Source organism: Strigops habroptila, chromosome 12 (genome assembly GCF_004027225.2).
Source record: "Strigops habroptila isolate Jane chromosome 12, bStrHab1.2.pri, whole genome shotgun sequence".
NCBI lineage: Eukaryota > Metazoa > Chordata > Aves > Psittaciformes > Psittacidae > Strigops > Strigops habroptila.
Genome location: NC_044288.2, coordinates 18,758,611 through 18,784,609, shown reverse-complemented (window position 1 = coordinate 18,784,609; position 25,999 = coordinate 18,758,611). Strand labels below are relative to the sequence as shown.

General features: G+C 39.5%; 1 protein-coding gene across 3 annotated transcripts; it reads left to right on the top strand.

Moving 5' to 3' along the window:
• On the top strand, nucleotides 1–25,036 carry FBXO38 (F-box protein 38). Of its 3 annotated transcripts, XM_030503964.1 has the most exons (22): nucleotides 1–86; nucleotides 2,733–2,874; nucleotides 3,699–3,832; nucleotides 4,977–5,140; nucleotides 5,537–5,702; nucleotides 6,041–6,178; nucleotides 6,401–6,538; nucleotides 7,550–7,643; nucleotides 8,046–8,176; nucleotides 8,495–8,665; nucleotides 8,921–9,063; nucleotides 9,946–10,168; nucleotides 10,833–10,952; nucleotides 12,067–12,246; nucleotides 14,056–14,775; nucleotides 17,808–17,908; nucleotides 18,854–18,956; nucleotides 19,976–20,142; nucleotides 21,745–21,890; nucleotides 22,699–22,802; nucleotides 23,052–23,165; nucleotides 24,387–25,036. In XM_030503964.1, exons 2-22 carry the CDS (start codon nucleotides 2,747–2,749, stop codon nucleotides 24,563–24,565), a joined length of 3,564 nt encoding a protein of 1,187 aa, XP_030359824.1. In that variant the 5' UTR covers nucleotides 1–86; nucleotides 2,733–2,746; the 3' UTR covers nucleotides 24,566–25,036. The 3 variants fall into 3 exon arrangements, with proteins under 3 accessions (XP_030359824.1, XP_030359826.1, XP_030359825.1); XM_030503965.1 differs by lacking the exons at nucleotides 1–86; nucleotides 2,733–2,874 and having other exon boundaries at nucleotides 3,753–3,832; nucleotides 5,053–5,140; XM_030503966.1 differs by lacking the exons at nucleotides 1–86; nucleotides 2,733–2,874; nucleotides 5,537–5,702 and having other exon boundaries at nucleotides 3,747–3,832; nucleotides 5,053–5,140.
• The last annotated feature ends 963 nt before the right edge of the window (nucleotides 25,037–25,999 follow it).

Genomic DNA, 25,999 nt, shown 5'->3' with positions numbered 1-25,999 from the left:
CGCTGGCGGAAGGGGATGCGCAGGAAGCGGCAGCCGGGGTTAACCCAGCCCCTGCGGCCACAATAACAGGGCGGCGCTGAGCACAGGTAAGGAGCCGCGGGCTGGCGGCGGGACCCTGTGAGCCGGGGGCTGCTGCCCCCTATCCTCTGGCGGTGGGCGGGCCCGGTGCGGCGGAGCGGTGCCGCTGTCTCCCTTCACCATCTGGGGCTGTCGGTGTCTAGCACCGCGGCCTTGGGGCGGCCCGGCCCGGGGCCGGTGGGTGCCGTTCTCCGGTGTGACAGGTCCCGAGGAGAGCCGCTGCCCTTCCCGCTGCTGCGGGGAGAAGGGAAGCCCTGAGACGCCGCGTTAGGGGCGGCTGCCGCCCCATGTCCCCCTCCTTCCCCGCTGAGGGAACGGCGCCGTTTGGGCTGGTGCAGCGAAGGCGGCTGTGGGGAAACCTGCTTTTGTATCGCTTATCCAGCAAAAATAAACTTGTTGTTGTTGGTTTTGCTCCTCTAGGTTGTAAGGAAACACCCCTTAAATTAGCGCCTGCCAGGCCGTTCCTAGCTGTTTTCTCCGCCTTTTTCTCTAAAGCGGCCCTTTCGGCGGATCTCCCCGGGGGGTTTTAACCTTTTTAAAGTCGGTGTGGTAATTACTAACCATTGAGCTGTTGTTTCATACACAGACTTGTGAATTGAGTGTGAGAGAGCAAAACTCTGTTTTGTCAGCCTTTGTTAAATATCTGAAGGGTGGGGGTTTTAGGTTGAGGGCTTTTTTTTCGTTGCTGTTGCTGGTTTTTAATGAGGTCAGCTTCGTAATGTAGAGTGAGATGTTAAAGCTGCACACGTTAGCTGAAAATAGTGTCAAGAGGAGCATCTGTTTTCTAGAAACTGCTGCCTCATAAGAGACTAGGTCATTCTTTTTCCCCTTTGCTTTATGGCAGGAGCCTAACTAAGCTACAGTGCACACTCAGGGGGCAGATTGTGCTCGTTGCATTGAAATCTTACAGGATTCTTTCAGACTTTTTCCTTATATGCTGGCCAGTCTGTTAATTGTTAATTGTTAATCTTTCTCTCTCTTCACTTATATCACAGTCGTTTTAATGCTGTCCTTTAGATACTGCTGTATTGTCCTCCATCGTGTGTCTCCATCAATCTAGAATTTTTTATGTGGTGTCCTAACTTCTGTTCAAATTAAGTTGTCAGGTGACATTCACTGGGACTCTGTGTAATACTCTGTGTAACATCAGAATCCAATCTTATGAGTAGTTTGAAGTCAATTTTTGGCTTTGTGAGGTTGAACATTACAATGCAGTATTATGAACATACTGACCCCTTCCAGTATGCACCAAAAAGAAGGGTAGTGTGTGTACAGGCAACAAACTCAGCGTCTTTAGCTTTGGCTGGAAAAGTTCCAGCCAGTCCAGAGGAGCAGAGACACATTTGGTGCTATTCATGGGCAGAAGGTGCTAATTTAGGTTTTTAATATCACCATTTGAAAATAAAACTAATTATGACAAGATACAGTTGTTAATTTAAAATGCATATGTAAATATGCGAAAGCACATGTTCTTCAATGATTAGATCACAGTGAGGTTATCAATATTTCAAATTTTATGTCAGCATAGAAATCACTTTTGTTTTTTACTTCCATGAGGTACTTTGTTTTTCTTGTCGGTTGCCACTTCCACATAATGTGAAGCAAACACTGTGGTATTTTTACATCACAGTGAATGGTGTAACAGAAGCATCTCTGTTAAGTTTTCCAGAATTGATCTTTTTTTAAAGTTGTTTCTCCACTGAATTTTAGTATTCAACCTGCTAAACAGGTTTACTGCATTAATGATGCTTTACTCTACTTACCAGAAAGCATTCCTTAGCTAAAAAGCAGTAGTGAAGCCATTTCTCATGCTGTTCGTCTGCATGAGGTGTTAACTCAGTTATTCTAGTGTTAATATTAAGTTCGTGTTTATTTTAGTTACTTCTTGTAATAGATTTGTATGTTTTCAAATGAAACATACGATTGTTATTTCAGTCCTTCTCTGCCTGTATTGTGTGCTGCAGGAACAATATGGACACGAACACACTAATTCAGTAAAGAGGAGAGGATATCCTGCACATTGTTGCTGAGGCAAGGTCTTTCAGTTTTTCTGGGGCTTTGATCTTTAACTAAGCAACCTGAATATTTTATTTGATATTCTAACCTCTAAGAAGAGCTGGTTTGAGGATCTTTAATAGAGAATTTTTTTTTTTGAATGATCAGTAGAAGCCCATTTTTTCTAAAAGGAAAATTATGTATTTTTCTGCCAGACAGAAACTCTGAGCTTTCTTTTTCACTAGAATGTCTAGTTGGTATTTGCTTGGTAACCTCTGTAGTCTCTGCACGGCTTTTCTCTGATTTGTCTTGATCACAGGATAGTATTTCTGAAGACATTTTGTTCACACAAAAGAATTGATCTTTGATTAAACCCGTAGCGATTTTCCTTTTTGTCAATTTCCCTTAGCTTAGAGGGACTGCCTAGTTTATCTAATGTCTGAGACCTCACCTGCTAGGAAAACTAACTTGTCAGAAGAATTTTTCTATTTGTTATTTAATTCATCTGTACTGGCTCTTGTCTTTTGGCACATTTTGCTGTTTTGTTGGGTTTTTTCCAGCAAACAAAACTTAAGTGGTGTTTCTTCCTCTACTTTCTGTCCTTTTCTCTTTCAGTTGCACTGAATTTACATAACATTGTAAACATTTCCTTTCATCAGAAACCATTGCAAATATGGGTCCCCGGCGGAAAAATGTGAAGCCGTGCTTAGTGAACAGGGAAGGCTCCGAGTCTACCAAAGCTGATGAGCCAAAAGATTACATGAACCAACTCTCTCATGAAGTGCTTTGCCACATCTTTAGGTGAGTGGCTTGTCAGAAGTCAATTTATTGTTTATAGTGTTTTCTATTTTTTCCCAGTCTTGCCTGGATTGATGCTTGTGTCACATAGTATTCAAAAAGTTTAGATGTACCATGAGTGAACTGGTGGATAAAAACTGGATAAAAATGGGTGATACATGTTTATTTCAGATGCAGAATTAATTTGGATGCTTAGAAAATTATTTTTTATGAATGATAGAGCAAAGAAGAAATATTTAATTCTGTTCACCAGCGTGTGGTAACAAGTGTTTAAATAACAATTTCAGTGCAGAAATATATCTCGGGTAGTACATAGTTGAGGTGCAAGGTTTGAAATTGTTTCATCTGCTTTCCAGTGTGCAGAAGGGAACATGAATGAGCATATAATCTTCCCTACAGCACAGTCCTTCTCCAAGATGTTCACTCATGCTTATTATACTCAAAACGTAATGCCGTATGGACAAGTTCTTTAAAAACAGTAGCTAGTGTGTACTAGAAAATTAAAGTACCTTTAATTAAACCGTGTAGAAACTATTGTGGCAAGTGGTTCGGTCAGCAGTATTTAATAGAGAACTAAAGCATTTCTCCATTTTAATATTATACTTGTACCTCAAATGCTTATATTCAATGTCAAAAATTGAACTTCTGCTAAGCAAAATTTCATGCTTTATTAAAGTGCAATCTGACAATTCTGTTTGAATTAGTATTATCACATGTTAGAAATAGACGAATTTGTGAAGTCATGCTTGGGATGTTCTTTAGTTTGGCAAAAGTTGAAAAGGATCCACCTTTGATAAATCAGAGGGGTGTTTTTTCCTCTCCCAAAGGTACCTTCCCTTGCAGGATATCATGTGCATGGAATGCCTGTCCCGGAAGCTGAAGGAGGCAGTCACTCTTTATCTGCGAGTAGTGAAGGTTGTGGACCTATGTGCGGGCCGTTGGTGGGAATACATGCCCACTGGTGAGTAATACACTTTCTCAAGATACAGCATTAAAGTGGTGTTGATCAAAACTGCCTATGCTGTGCTGCCATTTATAATGATGTATGCAGGGTAAATTTTCAAAAGCACTAAAGGGAGTTAGGTGTTTAATTCCTTTTGACTTTTGTGAGATTTGGGTGGTCTCCTTGAGTAAGCGGTTTGGAAAACTCATCTGTATATGTGTATGTTTGTGTGTGTGTGCGTATGTATATATTGGATATTGCTGTAGCAGAAACAGGGATTTTCTGTAGCAATCTGTAAATACAACCTGTGTTTGTCTGATTATTGTAAGGGAGTTTATCCAAGGGTTAAACCAAGAAGAGGCTGTTTGCATGCAGGCAGGAAAAAATACAGTGGAATGAGAGAGCAACTCATCTGCCAACACTTAACAATGTAAGAATAAATAAGTTTTGATGTCACACCTCAAGCCATCTTCAGATCAATAGATAAATTTGGCAACCTAGGTCAACCGTGTGAGTATTAGGATTTCTGTTGGATTTAAATTACACTGCTGGGATTCGTTGGGGGAGAGAGCGAAGTGAGTGAATTCTAAAAGTTAGCAGACCTGCGCAATTAGATTTATTAAGACTGATACCAGGTAGGTGGTTAGACCTAGCCTAAGATAGCTGTAAATAAGGTAACTTACTAGTTTAAAATCCTTTTTTTGTTGTCTTATGGTAGAATGAAGTGCTTTGCTTTAAGAAACTGTCCTGTTTCTTTGAGAACTATGAGCTGTGGTGAATAGTGCTGAACTGCATATAAATGATCCAGCTGGGCATTTTTGAGCCTTGTAGTTGATAAATGGTATATCAGGAAAGACAAAGACAAAAGCCTGACAGTCTGCAGAGGTGCTTCGTCTGAGAAGGGAGAAAGTATAGTTAACCCTGCAGCCATGCAATTCTGATGAAGGAAACCTATAACAAGCCTGCAAAACTCAAGCCAGAATAGTAGTAGGTCTTGATTTCTAGACTCTGGAAGCAGAAGACAAGCTCTTGCTTCACTGAGTACATCTTTCAAGATTGTAGAATTTATACCACCATGTAAAGAGAACAATGTATTTGGCTTTCCCTTTACAGCTAGGTGTCTGCTGTCACACAAATGCCAAATCTGTTGTTGTCATCTTAGGTTTCACTGATTCCAGTTTCCTAACGCTGCTGAGGAAGATGCCAGACATTGAACAACTTTATGGTCTTCATCCCAGGTATCTTGAAAGACGCAGAGTCCGTGGCCATGAAGCTTTCAGCATTCCTGGAGTTTTAGAGGCTTTGCAGGCCTGTCCAAATCTGCTGGTGAGTGGTTAGACTTGAGAGAGAACCTCCTTCAGCAGTTGAGGTGAGGCATGTTAACAGAGCAGAAGAAATGTGGCAGGGACTCATTGCTTACAGGGCTTTGTGTTCAAACCTGGGCTTCGTATTCAGATCGGGCTGTGCAGAGTAGCAATTAATTGTGACCATATTTGCAAATGAGTACTATTTTCAGTTGCACCAGTGGGAATCACAGGTGCTCTTAAGTGCAGAAATAAAACTCTGATTCCTCTGCTTTTGAAAAGACAAGTCTTGCTACAAATTCAGAGTGAAATAACACACTGCATTATGTATGGTGTGTTATTGAGAAGTTTACGTGGTTAAGAGGATGTTGTTTCTTGAACTGGTGTTAGAGCATTTGCTTTGCTTCCTTTTATCCAGGGTGTTGAGACCTCTCATTTAGAGCTGGTGGAAGCTATTTGGACATACATGCCACAAGTTCACATTTTAGGGAAGTTTCGTAATCGTAATGGTGCTTTTCCAATTCCTCCTGAGAACAAGCTGAAAATTCCTATAGGAGCTAAAATTCAGACTTTGCACTTAGTAGGTGAGTGTAATGGTGAAGTAGTTGGCTTCAACACAGTGGGATTTAAAGGCTTTGAGACTCTGCAAGATTGTAATTCTTTTTTAAGAGAGGGAACTTGGCATGTGGCATTTTTAAAATATTAGTTGCTGTATACATGATAACAGGTCCACAGGGCAAAATCTAGAAAAGCTGTGTTGACAAATTGAGGTGTTTAAAATGTTCACAGCTTTTCTCACATGCCACATAGCAAAGAGAAGACTTCCTTTTAAAAGCCATAATGTAAATCCAAAGAACTTGATCCTGGAGTTCATAGTTTAAAGCTTGTTTAAATTGTTTGTTTTGTTTATGTTTGTTTATAGGGGTGAATGTCCCTGAGATTCCTTGTATCCCAATGCTGAGGCACCTTTATTTGAAGTGGGTGAGGCTCACCAAACCACAGCCTTTTAAAGATTTCCTTTGTATCAGCTTACGCGCCTTTGTCATGAGGAACTGTGCTGGTAAGAGGGATTCACACATGGAGGGGATGTTTCTGAAAACAGTCGTTGTGTTTATGGTGTTGGATAGAAATGTATCCCTTTCCTGCACATTATCTGGTGCTGTGTAGTTCTGTTGACTTCGTGACCTAGGTGGATATATGTGGACATTTTTTAATTCTCTAATATGATACGTTCAGTATTGTTAAGTGAACAACCTTCTTTGTATTGGTTTGTTCTATGTAGGACCCACAAATTCTTTGAAGTATGTTCCTCTAGTGACAGGCCTGGCGTCTGCTCGAAATTTGGAGCATTTAGAGCTGGTTCGTGTTCCATTTCTTGGAGGACTTATCCAGCATGTGGTAGAAGACAGCTGGAGATCGGGTATGAAACTTCTTGTCCTTCATACTTCAAACAAATTGTCATGGTTTAAGCCCAGCTGGTAACTCAGAACTATGCAGCTGCTTGCTCATTGCTCACCCCTCGCTTCCTTCCCCCCCCACTCCTGGAGGGATGGGGAGGAGAATTGAAAGAATGTAAATGCCATGGGTTGAGATAAGAACAGTCCAGCAATTATTATTATTAAATAATACCAACTGAGGTATAATACAAAACTACTACTGCTACCACCACCAATAATAATAATGATAAGGGAAATAACAAGGGGAGAGGGTACAATTGCTCACCACCCGCCGACTGATACCCAGCCCGTCCCGAGCAGCAATCTGGGCCTTCCGGGTGACTCCCCCCAGTTTCTATACTGGGCATGATGTGCTGTGGGATAGAATACCCTCTTGGCTAGTTTGGGTCAGGTGTCCTGGCTCTGCTTCCCGTGCCCCTCCTCACTGGCAGAGCATGAGACTGAAAAAGTCCTTGATCCGAGTAAGCATTACTGAGCAACAACTAAAAACATCGGTGTGTTATCAGCACTGTTCTCAGGCTAAAGTCAAAACCACAGCCCTGCACCAGCTACTAAGAAGGAGAAAAATGACTGCTACAGCTGAACCCAGGGCATAAATGAATAAAAATATTAGCAAATACTGGAGGGTAATGTGAGGCTTAGCTTTTTTGTCTCTTGCATATCCTTTCTCAATCATTATTTTAAAGGTATCAAATTTGGAACTGTGGTTATAGTGCTAAATTTATTTCTGTATTGAGTATCATTTCGATCTTTTAGCTGCAGTTAACTGTTGATTGGTAGGCTTCCAGCTGCATGTGTTGGTGAATCAAACTAGCAGGATTGGAGGGGAGTTGGATGCAAATGTGTTTGTATTGTTTTCCTAAAAGAGATGTGTTATGTTAATTGTTAAGACAACAGTGGTGGAAATGTATAAGGCTTGAGGTTTGATCTGTGACTGAAGTGAAAGAATGTTTTGGGTTTTTTTCATTTGTCAGGTGGTTTTAGGAATTTGCACACTATAGTTCTGGGAGCTTGCAAGAATGCACTTGAAGTGGATCTTGGCTACCTCATCATAACTGCTGCACGAAGGTATGGGCCGTCAGATCTTTCTTTTCCCCCTTCGTTTTCAAAATAAGTATCTTAGTAATGAAGTTCAAGAACATGAAGAAGCAGAACCACCCTCAAAAATTTAAACTTTACGTAACGGGAGTATTCCTTGGTTAAAATAACTGGAGTTATGTCTGTTTCGGGATCCCTTTGTGTCATAAGCTGCTGCCTTGACTGATATCTGAAAAGCGCAATGCTGCTATCCTCACAATGTTGCTCTGTAGCTGACAAATACTGCCATATAAATAGAACAAATATCCTCTTAATCCTGCCATTGTTGAAAGAATGTTTTCATTTTATTATGAGAGGGCATCTTCTTGACTGATTTCTATGGCAATTGTTTTGGCATGCCTTTTAATAGGAGCAATTCTTAATTGCATTCAGGTTGCATGAAGTGCGGATCCAGCCTTCCTTGACCAAAGATGGTGTCTTTTCTGCTTTGAAGATGGCTGAACTGGAATTTCCACAGTTTGAAACTCTTCATCTAGGATATGTAGATGAGTTTTTACTACAGTGTATGTAATTTTTTTTATGTATATAAATTATTTGACAAATATAAGGATTAAATAAGTTGCTGTGTTTTCAGTCATTTTCTATGAGTGATTAAAAAGAATATTAAAGTATCCATGTTGAGGCTGCTGATCTCATACAGCCTCAGCATATGTTTTTCTTCACTTCCTGAAATTAAATGGGGAAAGACTCAGCTTTATTGAACTGAAGTAATAACCTGATCCATTTTGCAAAATTGGACTAAAATAGGGAGTTAGAAAATCATGCCATAAAAGACAAGTTTCTGAAATTCACTGCTGTATTTGCTACTATCTTTTCCACAGGTAAAATGACCAATGGAGACTTAGTGAAGTATGGCTTGGCTGATGTGGTTGAAAATCCGGGAATTATTACAGATATTGGTATGAAGGCTGTAAATGAAGTCTTTTCTTGCATCAAGTATCTGGTCATTTACAACTGCCCACATCTACATAACCCAAATAATTGGATCACAGGTATTGCACACCTTTGAAATTTTGGAGATTTTATATGAATTGGGGTGACACTAAACCAGAATTATTCTGTTCATAGTACTGCGTGTTCTATGTCTTAGTAAGTGCAGTAGATGATGCACTGATGGTTTGGAACCATAATGATGCTGGTAACATTCAGAATGGAGATACAAAAGATGCCTACTCTCAAATCTGAAAAGGGCGTAGTGAAAACTGAGATAGGAATCCTTCAGGAAATGCATCTCTTCTCTTCTGCAGATCATTCAAGGTGGACCCGACTCGTTGACCTCACCCTGGTGCGATGCCATGCGATAAAGCTAGATTCTTTTAGTCAGTTCATTGAGTTATTGCCAAGCTTAGAGTTTATTTCTCTGGACCAGATGTTCCGTGAACCTCCTAAGGTGAGTCAGGGAATAGTTTTGCTTTTTATTGTTGCCAGCTCATTGGAAATATCGTGAGCTCCAGTTGTTATGCATTCTGTTAAAAGTTGTCATTAATTAAATAGCTTGGTAAATAAATTACTTTGGTTTGCAGTTGCTGTTGTCATGATATGTTAGGGAGAATGATGCTGCTTCTACAGACGGGAGCAGTGGCAAGGTATGATCTTGTATGAATATGTGACCAGGAAATAAGACTGGCATTGATTCTGTGTTTCTATTGAGGTCTCTGCTGCTACTTCATTTTGCCGCTGCTTTTTATATGATTTTTTTCACACATTGGGATTTGTTTACAATGCTAAGAGGTTTTGAAGATTTTGTAGTGTGTGAAATGGGGGCACTTTTCCCCTTTTGGAGTCCTTTCAGGGCTTGGGAATTTTATTTCTTCATGTTGTCCCCTCTCCCACACTGTAACACAAATCTCTGTATCAGCTGTTGTAACATAATGAAAACTGCCTACATAAAAACCTGCTTTCTTTGATCATTAATTCTATCTCGAGGCTACTGTGTTCTGGGAAGACTATATAGTCTGCTATTTGTATTGATGTAATATGATTTCATAGCAAATGAAATACCATTTAATAAAGTAAGATTATATGCTTTGTGGAGTTCCCTTTCATTAGGAGCTTAACATAGTGTAAGTTTTCTGGGTTGCCCAACTTAAAATAGACCTCTGCAATGTGGAGCATAAGGAAGTATTAGGGACAATTTCCCTGTTCTTCACGTGCATATTATTCTGCTATCCTGGATACTAATGACAGAATGCTTTTTCTGTGGGCATTAGGATACCTTGTTGAGATAATGTGTCTGTGTTTTCAAGTCTTAATAGTTGCTCTTTGCTTTCAGGGTTGTGCTCGTGTGGGCCTAAGTGCAGGCACAGGAATTGGTGTCTCATCTGCCCTCGTCAGCAATCAGAACTCTAACAATGACAATGACAACAACAACAACCACCAGAACAACAATAATCCAAACATCCACCACAACAACCACCAACACCCGAATGACCAGAATGAGGACAATGAGCTGCGGCAAGATGGTCAAGTGGAAGAGCAGCAGATTGCAGCCGAGGGTAATTTCTGATCTTTGGATCCTTTGTAGGAAGTGATTTTATTTTCATTGCCGCTTATGTAGGGTCCTAGAGAAGACAGGAATATACATTGAAAGCTTGTGGCTTTTTCGGTTCCTGGTACGTAACTAATCTCTTCTGAGGGCTGTCTGCACATCTGATACCTGTGAGATAAAAGCTGTCTTTGTACTGTATCTAATAGTTGTTAGAGGCACATTACAATTCAATGATACGTGTCAGTACAATGTTGGCAATGTAGAGTTTCAATGTGATACTCGTCTGTGGGAGCATGAAGTGTTTTCTAGGCTCCTCTGGTCAGAGCTGGGAGTACATCACAGTGTCAGATGGTATATTTTTAAACTTCACCAGCAAAGGCAGAAGTCATCCTGGTTATGCTGCTCACTGCGGTAGAACAAGACTTTTGATGAGGAGTGGAAAATTTGGGAGAAGTAAACCCCAAAAATTAGGATGGGGCCTTGGCTGGAGAGATGTAGAACAAATCTATGAGAGACAGTGCAGCCTAGAGACTCACTGAAGGAGTCAAGGCAGCTGTTCCTTACTTCTTGATGATTCTCTGACTCTCTGTGGGTGCTGGTTGAATTCCTCCTATGCTTGTGAGCTCTGTTCCTTATATTTCCTCTTCTTGACCTCACTTTAATCTTTTCAGCATTGAATGAGATGGAGGAGGTGGCACAGGAAGAAGGGATGGCTGCTGGGCAGGGCCCCAGTGAGCTCCCAGTTCACAGTCAGGCTGTTGTTCCTATGGAGATTGACGAAGAGCAAGCAGGTAACTCTGAGTTTGGAAAAAAATTACCTTTTGGTATCCCCTTCTTGAGAGGGGTTAAACTTTTCAGAATAAGTCTGGTTTTGGATGGTTTTCTTCGGCTGAGTTGTCTGGTGTGTTTGGAGTAATGCTGCTAACACAGCTTACTGCTATGAAGAAATCTACTCTGCTCTAAAGCCCGTTTTACATTCTCCAGTTTTCTTTTACATATGGAGTACAGTATCTTGATCTTAAAAGTGTTATTTTTGTGCCCAGTATAATAAAAGACTCAGAAGGGCTGAATGAGCTCATCATGTTCCTGTGTTGGTGTTAATGGCCTGACTTCTTTCACTGCAGCATGTGGATTCTTTTTTGCCTTTTCTTTTTTTCCCTCCAAGCCAGAACAACTTGTTCCAGTGTTAATTTAATTTGCATTAGTGACACACATTAATGACATGAGGAAGTCTTAATTTCTTTTATAGCCACTGTTTGCTGGACAACATAATTTTCTACTAATTAGACAACAACATGAAGTGACACATGCATATGCTGAATCTGTTCGCTTTTTCATAATAACTCCTGAAAAGGTTGTTTAACTTCATGTTCATTACTCGTGTTATTCACAGGCAGATACATCATAGTTATGGGCTAATGCCTTTGGTTAGTAGCCAAGAGAGGTAACTAAAAAAGCACATTTGTACTGGAGCTTGATAGTTCATGCTTTTCCTTCCCACTGCTCGTCGTGGGATTTAGAAGGATAATTGCAGATGTTCTGACCGACATTTCTGCCTTTGTGGTGGAGGTTTCAGGGACTGCTTGTAATACGTGGTTGTACTGTTACTCATGCTATTGTGGAAGAACCTTTAAACTGTTCAAGCAGAGAAACATTACAGAAAACCACTGGTTTGTCTTACATTGTGACACTCTTCCTTTTCCAAACTAGAACACTTTAATGCTGAAATGCACTGTTTTGCTCTTCTCGTATTTGGATGTTAATGAGGGAGCTACAGAATGGGTGGCTACGTTGAATCAGTTTAATCTTTTGTCATTTTTTCAAACAGTTCTGAAAGTTCTTCAGCCCTTTATCCAGATTGGCTTATTTTTACATGAACTGTTGGCATTTTTGTACCGTTTTCAGGACCAAGTGGCATTCAACCTGTTGTAAAAGCAGCACCAGTTACAGTCCATGATTCAGACAGTGAGGATGAGGAAGAAAACATAGGGACTTCAAGAGCCTGCATCTCTAACAGCATTGCACAGAATTACTCAGATGGAGAAGAGAAAAGGAGAGATCCAGTGGAAACTAGAGAAACTTCAGGTGTGGAACAGATGGTTTCCTGGGCACTGTTAAGCAATGTTTATTCCTAAGCTTCAATTTTTCCATCTTGTTCTTTTTTATTTCTAGCTTTGTCACAGGCGTGCTTGTTTCTTTGCCCCCTACTCTTTTCTTCCTGTTACAAATCTAGAACGAAGGTGTAAGGACACATATCTCAGCTCCAATCGCATACTTGCTACACAGAAACACAGAAATAGTGGTGCTGCAGTGATTTGCATGCAGAAACCTGGAGCTTTTCTTTTGGATTTCTGAGTGCACAGAATTTATGCTGTCTGTGAAGCCAAATTTGCAGCTATGTTGTCTGTGTGATTCACCTGTCAAAGCATTGCTGTTGAAACAAAATGTGATCACTGGGGCAAATGCCTGAGAGTTGTAAGCTGACTTTTGGTTCATGGTCGCCCTGGGGGAGTGTCCTGAAGGGGGGACACTTTAAGATCAACTTTACTTTGATGGGAGCTTTGAGGGTTAGTTAGAATTCTCAGTCTGATGTTCAGTAGTGTAGCCTTCACTTCTGAACAACATTGATTATTACAGTGTGTGTATATAATATTACTAGTAGTAGTAGTATATATGTTACTATGACTCATTCAGATTCAGAGGCCTAGAACGTCATGGTAGTATGACAACTATAGAAGGACATGGAAAAAGATATTTCCTGTCTTTTGAGTGTTTGCTATAAGCTGCACATCTGTGGCATTAAGCGTGAGTCCTGGGTCCAGTGCCGTATGACATATGCCCTTTCCAGCAACAGAGATGACATGCTATTTCCTGTAGTTTGCATTCTAAATGAAGTAGTTTTGTACATATGCAAGATAGGAGGAGGTTGAATTGTGATCTATAAGTAATTGACAGATGAAGTACATATACTATTAAGCCTTAATGAATATTTAATTAAGCAGTTAACATGAATATCATACATTGTGTAGGGCTGAGAAATGTACTGATGTGGTTTAATTTCTGCAAAGCCTAGGGTTTATCAAAGCTGTAATGTATCAAGTATCTTCCTGTTGTAACTAGCATACTCCCTACACGTCAGCCCCCCTGTCATTTTAGTGCATTTCAACAAGAGTGGTAGTTTTCAAGTTGAAATCTGTAGAATGCTGTGCTTATAGCGTAGATGTCAGTTCTGGTTTGAGAGTTGAAATAACCTGTGGTTGGAGATAATTTGCATAAATATTTGTAGTGCCAATAATGTTTTTTTCAGGCTTGGTTTAGTGTAATTAGCTGGGAGGATTAAGACAGTAGACAATAAGTTCCAGTTGTGATTTGTGCACTATTCACTATGGGGTTTTTTATTCATCTGTAACCTGAGACTACTGTTACCTATTGGCACCACTTTCCATACCCAGGAAGGGGAGCTAAGGGTTGTTATCGAAAGCATAAACTTTAGCCCTATCTATGTTTAATTCCTCAGATTTATTCCTCATATTTAAGAAAACAGAAGCCTATAAGCAGCATGTTTTTCATATTTTTGTGCTTTGGCCTTTTTAACCAGTTAGCTGCTTTGTGAAAATACTAGTCTCTGTGGCAAACATGCGTCTCATTTACTGACAAACACCCTAGCACATCACTACAAAAATAGCTACAAGATACTACAGAGATCCAGCAACTGTGTAGAGATACTATTAGTTCCCGTAACATGTGAATAGATAGCAGCATGGTGTGATAGGATTTGTCATTGGCCTCTAGGCTGCCTTCTGTTTAAAGTAGTGTCTAACAGAGTAGCATTCAGCATTTATTTCAGCTGTGGTTTAGGTTGTCTCATTGCTCTCTCTTGCTTAACTCTTACAGTGAGTGGTAAAGGCAAGACACCCCTGCGGAAGAGATGTAGTGCCAGCCAAGTGGGCCAGACAAAGCAGTTCCATACTGAGGAAAGCAGCTGTGAAAAAGGTTGTCAAGTAACAAGTGAGCAGATTAAAGCAGACATGAAAGCAGCAAGTGACATGCCTGAAAGGAACAAAAGCAAAGATTCTTACCCAGGTTGCAGTAATGCTACAGGATCAACGGGAACATCCAGCTCCTGCAGTGCTGTTTCTCCTAGCCCTGACTGTGCACAGACAGCTAATAGCCACTCTGCTGGCACCAGTCCAGCAACTGGAGATGAATCCAGGCAGTGTGCCTGCTCACCTTGTAAAAGTGAAGATTCCAGCGACAGAGAGACTGAGGAGAGCTATGTTTGTTCTAGGTGTACCTGCTACAAGCCACGGGAAGCACAACAGAGGACTAGAAGGTGTTGCGATGGGGAATGCCCATCCACGAGTGGAACTTGCAGGAATGGACCAAATAGCACTGGGTCAGATTTTGCACTTAGGACTCTGCCGAACTGTAGGCCTCCAGGAGAGACAAGTGATGAGAGGACTAGTGGGAGTGCCTGTGGGACTGCTGCTGAGGAGGAGAGCACAGGCTCACAGCAAAAGAGCTGTGGGGTAGAGTATAAAGAAGAGTATCCTCGCCGACCACTAACAAGAGCTAGAAGCAGGCTGTCCCACGTCCCTCTGGTGTCGGAGTCAGGTATGACCTGTGTGTATGTATTAATTTCCGAGTAAACTGCTGCGCTGGCATGAGACAGTATTGAACAGCTGCAACACCCACAGATAATACTGAAGTTAAACATGAGGTTTATTCATTAATAGTTTAAAACTAAGTGGTTTGTCAAAGGGTCAGAATGTTGATGGAACGGAAATGACTGACTTCACTGCCATAGCTAGGTAAAATAACAGGTCTCTCTGAAAGAGTGCCAGTGACTTTTTTCCCCATGCAAGTGTCTGTGTGTTATTCATACATGCTAAACAGTGTTTGATTTACTCGTTTGAAAACCAAATGCAACTTCTTTTGACAGCTTCTCTCTTCCTGTGAAGGCTGTTATTCATTGAAACATAAGACTGTCTCCCCCATTAAAATTCTCTCTTTTAAAGGAAGAAGACAGCAGGTACGCTCAGATGTTAGCAAAAAGGCAAAAGTTAGTAGCTGATACTTTATCAACCATTGAAGAAGGCCATAATTATAATTGAGCCAAGCTTGTGCACCTGCATATTGGCTTCTACTTCCAAGTGTATAAGGCATTGTGATCAAACTTGTTGAAAATTGTCTTTTTATTAAATAGGTTTGTGCTTCGCATCATGTAAAACAAAAAAAATCAATAAAATAAAACCAAAATCCCGAAAGGCTGAAATGAAGCTGGAAATGTTGGGAGAAAAGAATAGATGTGAGAGACAAACTTGCTGTTTCTTGCACACATACTTGCTTTCCAAAATAATCATCTTAGTCTGGCATAGCCCACTTTATAATTTCCTCATATATCCAGGATTCTTTGCTGAGAATATCTGGCAAGTAAAATGAAACAGAGAAGTGAAATGTGCTAGTTGGAGAACTGTATGCATTGGAGGTAAAAAAGATTGATAGCAAGTTCATCTCTGTTAAGATGGAGTGATTCAAACCCAGTACATCCTAGTATCATTCCAGTTTATCTTAATGTTCCAAGGTGTTAATGAAACCTAAATCACCTAGAATATTGTTCTGTAGCAAGATGCATCTCAGATTGAGGAAATGATCTTGCTATTAAATTTGAAATGTCTGTTTTCTACCTTGCTCCATTTTTGACTAGTAATTAGTCTACAAAAATCAAAAGAAAGTATTTCCTCTCTATCCTCATCCATTGCCAAAACATGAAGTGAAGTCAGTCAGATCTAAGTATTAAATTAGGGTATCTTTCTGAAAGTATCTCTGTTTTCATGTTTCAGTTATTAGTCAGGAAAAAGATCTGTTCTGCTCGTGGAGAAAAATGTGTCAGTATTTCCCATATTTAGCCTATGCAAGTCAACTGTTTTCCCAGCTCCATGCAGTTATGTGTATGTCTTACGCACTTGTTTTCCTCTTCATAGCATCAGATACTAGCTGATGCTTGAGGCAGAATATGAGACTTAATTTGTCATTTTTATCTTTTAAATCTGTGTTTAATATGTAGGGCAGCGAGGCTGCTTCTGCCTGTCTGTCACAGTGCTTTTCTTCACTAGCACAGGATATGAACTCATTACAGTATAACCTGAAAATGCTTTGTCACAGAGTTGGAAATGTTTTTTGCATAAATAGTCTAAAAATGTGCCTTGAATATGAACGCTTTCTATTATTCTAGCATAAATGGCATTCTGCTTTTCAGCTCCTCTAACAAGCCTATGTCTGATAGGAGTATTTTTTTTCTTCTTAAATTATTTACTCATATTAAGCAGTGGAATAAGTCAAATATTAGTGAAATTTTAACAGTATTATCACCACAGACTGAGTGAAGGATGACTGAAGTGTGTCATTTTGATTTTACTTTGGTAAAAATGTAAGCCACTCTTGTGAAAAATGTGAGTTTTTAAACTTGCTTTAGTTTGCATTTGTAGCGAAGCAAGCTTTTCACATTTTAAAATGTGTATTATGGTAAACCTTCTGTGAAGATTTCTTGGCCTTAGGCTGAACCTTGAGCAATTAAACACAAAATTGGAAAGTTAAGGAAGTATTTCACTATCTGTAGATACTTTAGGAACTATCAAAAAAATTCCCTGGGAATGACTCATGGGTGCCACAGGTTGAGTACTTTAATATTATCTCTTTTCACCTGAGGATTCCCTAGAGAAATAGCCTGAATTCTGGAGCTCATGGGCTCAATGAATGCCACATGTTAATGAATAGTTTACATGTATTGGTGGAATTTGATGATAATCTTAGGAAAAGAGATTTTTTTTAATGTAAGGGTAATACAGTATGGAGTAGTTCGTATATAGTCTCTAATATTTTGCACTTATGTCTTGATTGTGAATCTTTGAACATGCCATATGTTTTAACAAAGAAGTCAAAAGAAGCTTAATTTTAGTAAAGTATGTTCTTGTTTTGATCTGTTAATCACAGAAAATTAATTCTAGGGCAGTTTTTTTCTCTATAGGAAGTAAGGGTGGTCGTCTCTCATAATTTCTTTTCAAAGCCTCATCTTTTAAATCAAGCTGGAATTTGCTGTCACTGATGCGTGAAATGGAGTAAGAAGCAGTTTGGGAGCATCAAAGCATTGTATACCTGGGCATCCTTTGCAATATGAGGAAAAACTTAGTGACAGTCATAAAGAGCAGGCTTTCAAGTAGTTTGAGATTATTTCTAGTGTTTAGAACATTAAAATGTAATTTAAAGCTATTTCGGTTCTCGTATTTATCAAAGATATTCTCTCTGCTGAGGAGAACCAAGTGTAACCTAACAATTCATCTTCTGTTCTTTTTTTGTCTCCACATGTTTCTGTGATGTTGAACTCATAGGTTCAGTATTCCTGTGTTTTCATCTATAAAGAGCCCACCCTCCCTGCCTCAAATTTTTTAGTATGAATGATTCTGAGCAACAAATCTGAAAGTGGTTTTTGTAAAAGGAAAAGAGAGAGAGTTGTTTCAATACTCGGGTGTTTTGACTGCTTATGTAAGAAATACATGTTCTTACTGGATGTTTTCAGCTAGGGAATGCCTCTATTGTTAGCCTGGAATGTATACAGAGGAAAGATTTTTCTGCTTTTCTGTTCCCAGAGGTGGCTAAGCCAAAGCCACGGCAAACCACAAAGCGGAAAAGGACAGCTGACAAGTCCACAAGTACAAGTGACCCGGTTATTGAAGATGATCATGTTCAAGTAAGGTCTTTTTCTTTACTTGCTGCAGGTTTATTAGCTGGGGATGCCGATGAAGAATGATGTAATTACGCAAGTTTATCTTCTGTGTAGAGCCAGATGAGTTATCAATGATGTTGCTGCTCTCTTTAGTGTTAACCACATACAGGAAATTTCTCTGTTAGGTGCAGCAATACTTTGGCCCAAGAAGAGCAAAGTATAAGCTAAAGGTAAACTTGAAGTTTGGTCGGATGCTCATGGCTATAGTGCTGCATGAAGTCCTGCCTTCCCGCAGTGTTCTTCTTGAGGAGCAGGGAAAAAAAAAACATGTTCTCTGGCATTTGTTTTTGAAATGACATGACAGGCTACTGCTGTTAAAGGAAACACAGGATATATAATTACCTCTTGACACAGCAACTCAGCTGTTACTTTGCAGACTGGAAGTTCTCTTATTATATAATTAACATGAGTTAATTTTTCTGCAGTGAAGATCAGCCATGGGAGGAGAAATTGCAAGGTCTGGCTTCACTGTATACCCAAGGCTTATATTCTAGCAGAGAGCATGAGATTGCTTCAGAGGGTGACTCTGAACATCTAATTTTACTTCTCTTCTGAGCTCTGCTGTAGAGGAACCTGCCTGTGTTTATATTCTTGTCTCTGTTCAGTGAAGAACTTAACCTCACCGATACAAGATAGCTTTTGTGAATGTGTCCCATAAAGTTTTTCTGGTTACTTAGGATGCATTACAGCTTTTGTAGTTAGAATAAAAGATATTTTGGGATATGTGTTTTTTCTTCAAATATGTGATTTTGAGAGAACAGTGTTGTGAGGTGGTTGGTGGGGTTGGTGTGTTTGATTAGAATCCAGTTAATAACCTTCTCTGTCTGGCAGTATTTTTTTGTCTTTTTTTCACCCTGTCATAGATTTTTTTTTTTTTTTTTATTTTATTATTTTTTTTTTCCCCACCAGGTTCTGACTTTGAAATCCAAAAACCTTGTTGGAATCACCTTGACCAATTGTGGCATAACAGATTTGGTACTGAAAGACTGCCCTAAAATGATGTTCATACATGGTATGTAATTAATGTCATGCATCCCTCCTCCATGTGGCATTATTAGAGATTTCTGCAAGAATTGAAGTCAGTCCACTGCTTATTTTATATTCATCAGTTGCTTTGCTACGTGTCAGACTGATGCTTATAATGCCAAATATTACTGCTTCTCAGTTTGGCTGCCTCTTTCCTTGTAAGTCGTAACAAGTTTAATAAAGATTAACATCTGAAAATCAACAAATGAAATTATATGACAGGAAGATGAGATGTTTATTGAAGAGTGATAATACAATAACTGGAAGTGGATTAAGTGAATTTGATACCTTGTTTTTAATCTCATTTCTTCCTGCTTCTGTAGATTATTTTTTTTTAGCTGACATGATGATACTTTCCTCCTTGACATGATAAAAAATCTGTTTTCAATTATGGCACTTAGGCTGTATTAGATTCACATGCCAGGGTGTGTGTGTGAGTAGTCCTGTATTGAAGCATTGGGTTACTTATTGTTTTCTGCAACATCTACATTAAATAATACTTTTTCTTCTGAAATGAGGTATCTCTACTTAGCAGAGAATGACGAAATAATTTCTTTATTTCAGAATACTTCTTAGAACACACATTAATTTTGAACTGACTTTTTATTACGTGAGCAGCATTACTAGAAAGGAAATAGCTTTATTTTACATTCCGTTGCTTCACAATACTCTATATTTGGTCTGATTTTGAAGTCAGTGGTTTTCAATTGTGGCAGTCCACAGAGCATTTCAGGGGCCTTTGTGAACTGAAATAAAGCGAGAAGGTCATGATTAGATTAAATTTGGCGCAGCCTTTTAAAAGGACTCTTCTTACAAATTCACAAATGAAAAATTTGATCATAGTGTGGAAGACATGGACAGCTATTCTATTTCTTCAATATACTTAAGTTGCCAGCCAGCCAAACTACTTCAGTAATTGCCTGTCAGTTACATTACTTGTTTGCCTTCAAACCAGTTGGCTCCTAAGGTTCATTTCTTTTAACAATTTTGTTTGTTGATTTATAGCTACCCGGTGCCGTGTATTGAAACACTTGAAAGTAGAGAATGCACCAGTTGTCAATCGGTTTGACTACGCTCAGTGCAAGAAGTTAAACATGGATCAGGTACTAGATCAGATTCTCAGGATGCCACCAGAAAGAAACCGGATCATTTATCTTCGTCCAATGCAGCAGGTACACAACTAACTTTCATTTAATCATGAACAGACCTGAAGTTCTGCTTGTATTTCTTTTACCACTCTTGGCTTCATGTGTTTTTCAATTAATCCAAGAAATGTAAATGTTACAATAACAGAGCTCTGAGAAACTTGTTTATTAAAACTTTAGCCTATCAAGGCTTTTATTGCAGAATGTGTTAGGTGGATGATACTGAATGTTAAGACTTAATGCTACTCTTTGCAATATTCATTGCATTGGAACATCCTGTAAAAAATTGTGATGCGTTGATTTCATTCCAAACTGAATAACTAAAAGTAAGTGTAAGAACCTAGATGCGCTAAGTCAGCTTGACGTTATGTGTAAGCAGAAGCATGACATAGGTATCTGGAATCTTTAACTATGTCCTATTAGATTTAGTAACAGCAGTTACTGTTTTGAATACTGCTTTGCTGCAAGCCACATCCTCTTCTGATGCTAAATAGTGTTGCAAAGACAGTTGTTTCTTTGGGAGCCACCGTTTCCTCCCCCAGACTATGTGTAGCAGATGTAAACACTGACACCTAGTGAGTTGTTGAGGTCATTTGACAAGTGATTAAGAGGGTTTAACTTAAGATCTGGAATGTTGGGGTTTTTTTACTTTATCACTCCAAGCAGGGCATTCTGTATTATACTCTGATGCTGCTTCCCTCATGAAGAGAAATTCTATTTCTGGCTTGGTTTGCCTGACCAATGAGGGAGGGCTGATTTGATACAAAATCAGCTTTTGTTTGAAACCAAATCTCTTGCTTTAGCTCTTAGAGATGCCAGACACAAATTCTAAGAAAGTGAATGTAGTTTAGACCATTATCATAGAATGACAGAATGGTTTGTGTTGAAAGCAACCTTAAAGCTCATCCAGTTCCAGCCCCCTGGCACAGGCAGGGACACCTTCCACTAGACCACATTGCTTCAAGCCCCATCCAACCTGGACTTGAACACTGCCAAGGATGGGGCAGCCACAGCTTCTCTGGGCACCCTGTGCCAGTGTCTCACCGCCCTCACAGGGGAGAACTTCTGCCTGAGAGCTCATCTCAATCTCCCCTCTGGCAGGTTAAAGCCATTCCCCTTGTCCTGTCCCTACAGGCCCTTGTCCAAAGCCCCTCTCCAGGTTTCTTGTAGCCACTGGGAGCTGCTCTAAGGTCTCCCTGGAGCCTTCTCTTCTGTGGCTGAACCAGCCCCGCTCTCTCAGCCGGTCTCCAGAGCAGTGCTGCTCCAGCCCTCAGAGCGTCTCCATGGCCTCCTCTGTACTCACTTGAGCAGGTCCATGTCCCTCTTGTGTGGGGGACCCCAACAAAAATTATGTAATTTTATAGAAGTTTATTTACATATTGGAGTTGTCAAACACATCAGAAAATAGACATTTCCCATCAAATTCCACTGCTCAAAGATTCATTGGCAAAGCTGCTCTCAGAAAGTTTTACTCTGCTTAATCATGTATTTGGTTGTTTATGCTGTTAAAATTCCTTTTCATTTGATATGTTCCCCCAGAATTTGAAGGAGTTGGTAGATGTCTGCTCTTGACTTTAAAATCACACCTTTGTTTCTCTTGGTTACGAGTCTGTTTGCTGCCCTTCACAGGTTGACACGCTGACTCTGGAGCAAAAGATATTTAGTGGCCCTTACCCTTACCACATCTGCATAATTCATGAATTCAGTAACCCACCTAATGTCCGCAATAAGGTGCGCATTCGGAGCTGGATGGACACAATAGCAAATATCAACCAGTGAGTACTTGCCCTTCAGTAACTTTACAAAAGAGGTACTCAATGCTGAATCAGGTTCAGCTGCTTCAACTTCAGTCAAGCTGTAGACTTGCTATATTCTGTTAGCCAAATAAAAAAGCCTGGTTAGTTGTAGGTTGAATTCTAGATGGTGTAAGGTAGATTTTCAATGTCAGCCCACATTTTGTATTAAATACATCTTAAACCTACCCACGTAAAAATACTGCAGAATTCTCTGTTTCATCCAGCACTATTGCAGTAGAACATTGAATTAGTCGAGATGGCTGAAGGCTATCTTTGAATATGAAAACAAGGGGGTTTTTTATTAAAAAGAGACTGATTTACTCGAAGAAGGAAGGTTAGTTTCTGGGAAGGTGATGTGCAATCCATATCAGCTCCTTACTGAGGAGCAAAAATTCCAGCAGCAGGGAACTGTATAGAGTGGCCCTCACCTATCTGTTCTAAACCAGGTTTTGGTGGTGTGGTTTCTCACTAAAATGACTAAGAGAGCACATTTACTTTTGAGGTTTTGTTTAGTTGCAGCTGTGTTGGATTGTTCCTTACAGATAGAAGGCTATGCTTAAAAGGTAGCTTAATTGGTTTCTCATCTAAACCTTACATATTCTCTGTGGTTACTCTCAAAAGCGAAGGGATTGCATACTGAGTTTGTGTGAGGGTCTTAGAGGAGTGTTTCTATGGATTCAGGCTTATTAAAGGAAAAATTGTGTAATAGGATTTCCCATTTGGTTTTTCTCCCTCCTGCCTTCACATTTCCTATCACTACTGGCTGTAATCTCTTCCTCCTCTCCAGAGAGCTTATTAAATATGAGTTCTTCCCTGAAGCTACACGAACTGATGAAGACCTGAAGAAATACACTAAGTACCCTTGGGGACGAGATATTTACACTCTAGAAGGTGAGTGTTTATAGAGACCTGGAATCTGATGATGAGTTTCTTGCTAAGATAAGTAACTTTACAGCAATTTAGAAGAGACATAAGTAGTAGCTATTATGAGGAAAGCGGGAGGACCTTTGGGGAATTAAAGTGAGGAGGTGCTTTTTCTGCATTAGAGTCACCAATCTATGAAAATCAGTGAAGTTTATGAAAAGTGCTGATGCTGCAGGAGTGACGTTGTCCTCTTCATATTCTCATCCTATGTTGTAGGCATTGTGGATGGTGCCCCTTACTCCATGATTACTGACTTCCCATGGTTGAGATCACTGAGAACGGCAGAGCCGAACAGCTATGCTAGATATGACTTTGAGGATGATGAAAGAAGTGAGTAATCTTTTTTTGGATGTGTTCAAAGAACTTTAACTTGTTGCTTTGTCCTAAGCTGACCATGCATTCCTTCATTTTTTAGTTTTCTACTTCTTATGAACTGTCTGGTGCTTAGCCTAAAAATGTGGTGAGTTTGTCAAATCCAGAAGAATGCATGCATTTAAAACACGCACAAGGCTAATGTGGTGTGTAGTCCCAGCAATTCATGTTCTGTGGAGTTTTCTGGCATTAAAGCTTAGTTGGACTACAGCTTCTGGCTTTACTTTATGAAAGGTTGTTATGGTGGGCTGAAGAGAGTCCAGCAAAGAGAATTGAGACTCACAGAAACTCGTGAGAAAAGAGGGAAGAACTGGACTTGAAAACTCTGGAACAGAAATGATGTGGGTTAGAGTTTAGGATAGATGCACCTTTTTCTATTTTGGAGCTTGTCTTATAATATATTAGAGTGGGCAGTTCCTAGGACTTAATTAAGAACCTTGCTTGGTAGCAGGGAAAAATATGTTCTTCCTTTAATTAGGAAAATCTTGGAATCTCTTTCATTAGAGGTATTTTTAATTGGCATAGTTTTGGCTCCAGTTCAAGGGAATGAAGCTCAAGAGGATGAGGAAGAAATCTTTTTTGGCTGTACCTTTCTCTGCTCTTTTGTTTGGGTTTTTTTTGTGTATTTGTCTTGTTTTTATTTGATCTCAAACTGATTCATAGACTTAATTTGAAACTTATCTGAAACATCGACTTTATTTGAAACTGATTCATAGACTCGGTATGTAGTCTGAATTATAAAAAATGGATCTGTGTTTGATTTAAAAGAATAAGTAGATTAAATATGATGCTAAAGCCATAAAAAAAAAAAAAAAAAAAAAGACTGCTGCTTTATCCTTAATTGCTCTTGTTTATAAAACATTGAAGTGATGACTGAAAACCTGAAAGTACGTCAGATATATTTCAGGGGGAAGGCTTTGTTACACGTTGGGGTTTCCTTCGCAGGCATATGGACTTTGTATACATGAAATCAGTATTGGAGCTATCAAAAAGTTTAAATATGAGGGATGCAGAATGCCTTTTCTGCTTGAATAATACTCCTTAAATGTGGTTGCTCAATGGAAGATTTTTCTCTTTGCTTTGTTTTCCAAGACTCGCCTCATTTAATGCAAAATAGACTTGCTTGTGAATTTCGTTACAGTAAGGATTCTAGTTTTTATTCTTATGTGTCTTCCACAGCTACTATTTATGCCCCCCGAAGGAAAGGACAGCTGTCTGCAGACATCTGCATGGAAACAATAGGAGAAGAGATCTCAGAACTGCGCCAGATGAAAAAAGGTGTATTCCAGCGTGTGGTGGCCATCTTCATCCATTACTGTGATGTCAACGGTGAACCGGTAGAGGATGATTACATTTGAGTGGATCCTCTCCCTAACCTGTCATCATCTCTCCCTAAATCCTGATTGGCACTGCTGGCCAAGAAAGCAGGTGGATTCTTTCCGAATGCAAAGCATTTTCATGAAACACATATTTTGCAGTTGCTCTCACACGGTTTGGAGAAGAGTATGTAGTAAATGTATAATGAAAAGTAAAAATTGTATACTAAGATTTGTACATAGAGGAAACTAAAGAAAAACTTCCTAATACTGAGACTTTATTTCATATGTTTATACAATTTAATTTAAATTTCATTTTAATGAAGGCCAATAATTAGAAACAGGGAAGAATATTTGCATTTTTCAGCCCATACAATTCATAAGAGTATTTTTTGTTTTCTTACAAACACAATCCCATTTGCTGTGTTCAAAAGAATCATCAGAGTCTCTTTTAATCTGTGCCTTTTTCTTGAGCATTTAAGAGTCCAGTCTGAGTAAACCTGTTGAGCATAATCTTTGTGTCTTGTGTGCATTTTTCAAAGGGAGAGAATTATTCTACTGCTGTTGCAAAGAAAGCCAAAACCAGGAAAAAAAGAGTGAAGTTGGTGATCTGCAGTAGTTTCTAGAGCTCATTAAAAACATTTTTGGGGAAAGAAAAAACCCCACATTTAGTACCTTGAGAACAGAAGATGTGTTTTAAAGCATTTTGTACCATTAAGTTTTGTTTTAATAGTGTATTTGATGCTGTAATATGAAAAATAAGTTGCTAATTGTTGGTTCCACTCTCTTTAACGTGAATCTGCACACACTAACTGGCTGAAAGCCGAATTTTCCCTGAAGATAGGCAGGAAAAGAGATGTGTAATTGCTTAGTTATAGCTGCATCAGTACAGGAGCCATCTGACTCAACCAGTGAACTTTTGAGCTGATTCATGCTCACTCATGAATGCAGATTTTTCCATACAGTCGGTAAATACTGCTGCTCTTTGCCCCTGACTACTTGTTTCTGGTTCCCACAGCATCTGCAGATGGTTTGTGTATATGACCAGAATTTGCTGCAAGTCCAGTATACAGGTATAAAAATGCACATATAGTTAGTACTAAACTAGCTGGCTTGTGTGCTGGTAGTAATGTGCCATACGCTGGTGGGAGAGCTCTTAAAGGCTAATTTGCCATGCTGTGAAACACTGTCTGTGCATACACAGCTGCGCCTGCAGAAGTGCACCTTCTCACGTGCTGTACCATCAGCTATGGCCTGATCTAGCATTCATGCTGTCTTAAAGTTGCTGAGTTAACAGCCGAACAAGTGGCAGTTTACTAACTTACTGTGGTGAATCCCATAGAGCACATTAGTTTATGCCATGATAGGATTTTGTACATCATTGTTAATGATTTTAGGTTTTGAACTTTGGTATAAATATGACTACTGGGGATTTCTATGGTGCTTAGCTCTGTTGAATTGAAGAGGCAAAACTGT

Bases quoted from the DNA above. Each gene is read 5' to 3' on its own strand.
- FBXO38 (XM_030503964.1), top strand. From the start codon at position 2,747: ATGGGTCCCCGGCGGAAAAATGTGAAGCCGTGCTTAGTGAACAGGGAA. The intron at 10,169-10,832 runs GTAATTTCTGAT...TAATCTTTTCAG, and splicing joins GCAGCAGATTGCAGCCGAGG to CATTGAATGAGATGGAGGAG. The intron at 23,166-24,386 runs GTGAGTAATCTT...TGTCTTCCACAG, and splicing joins CTTTGAGGATGATGAAAGAA to CTACTATTTATGCCCCCCGA.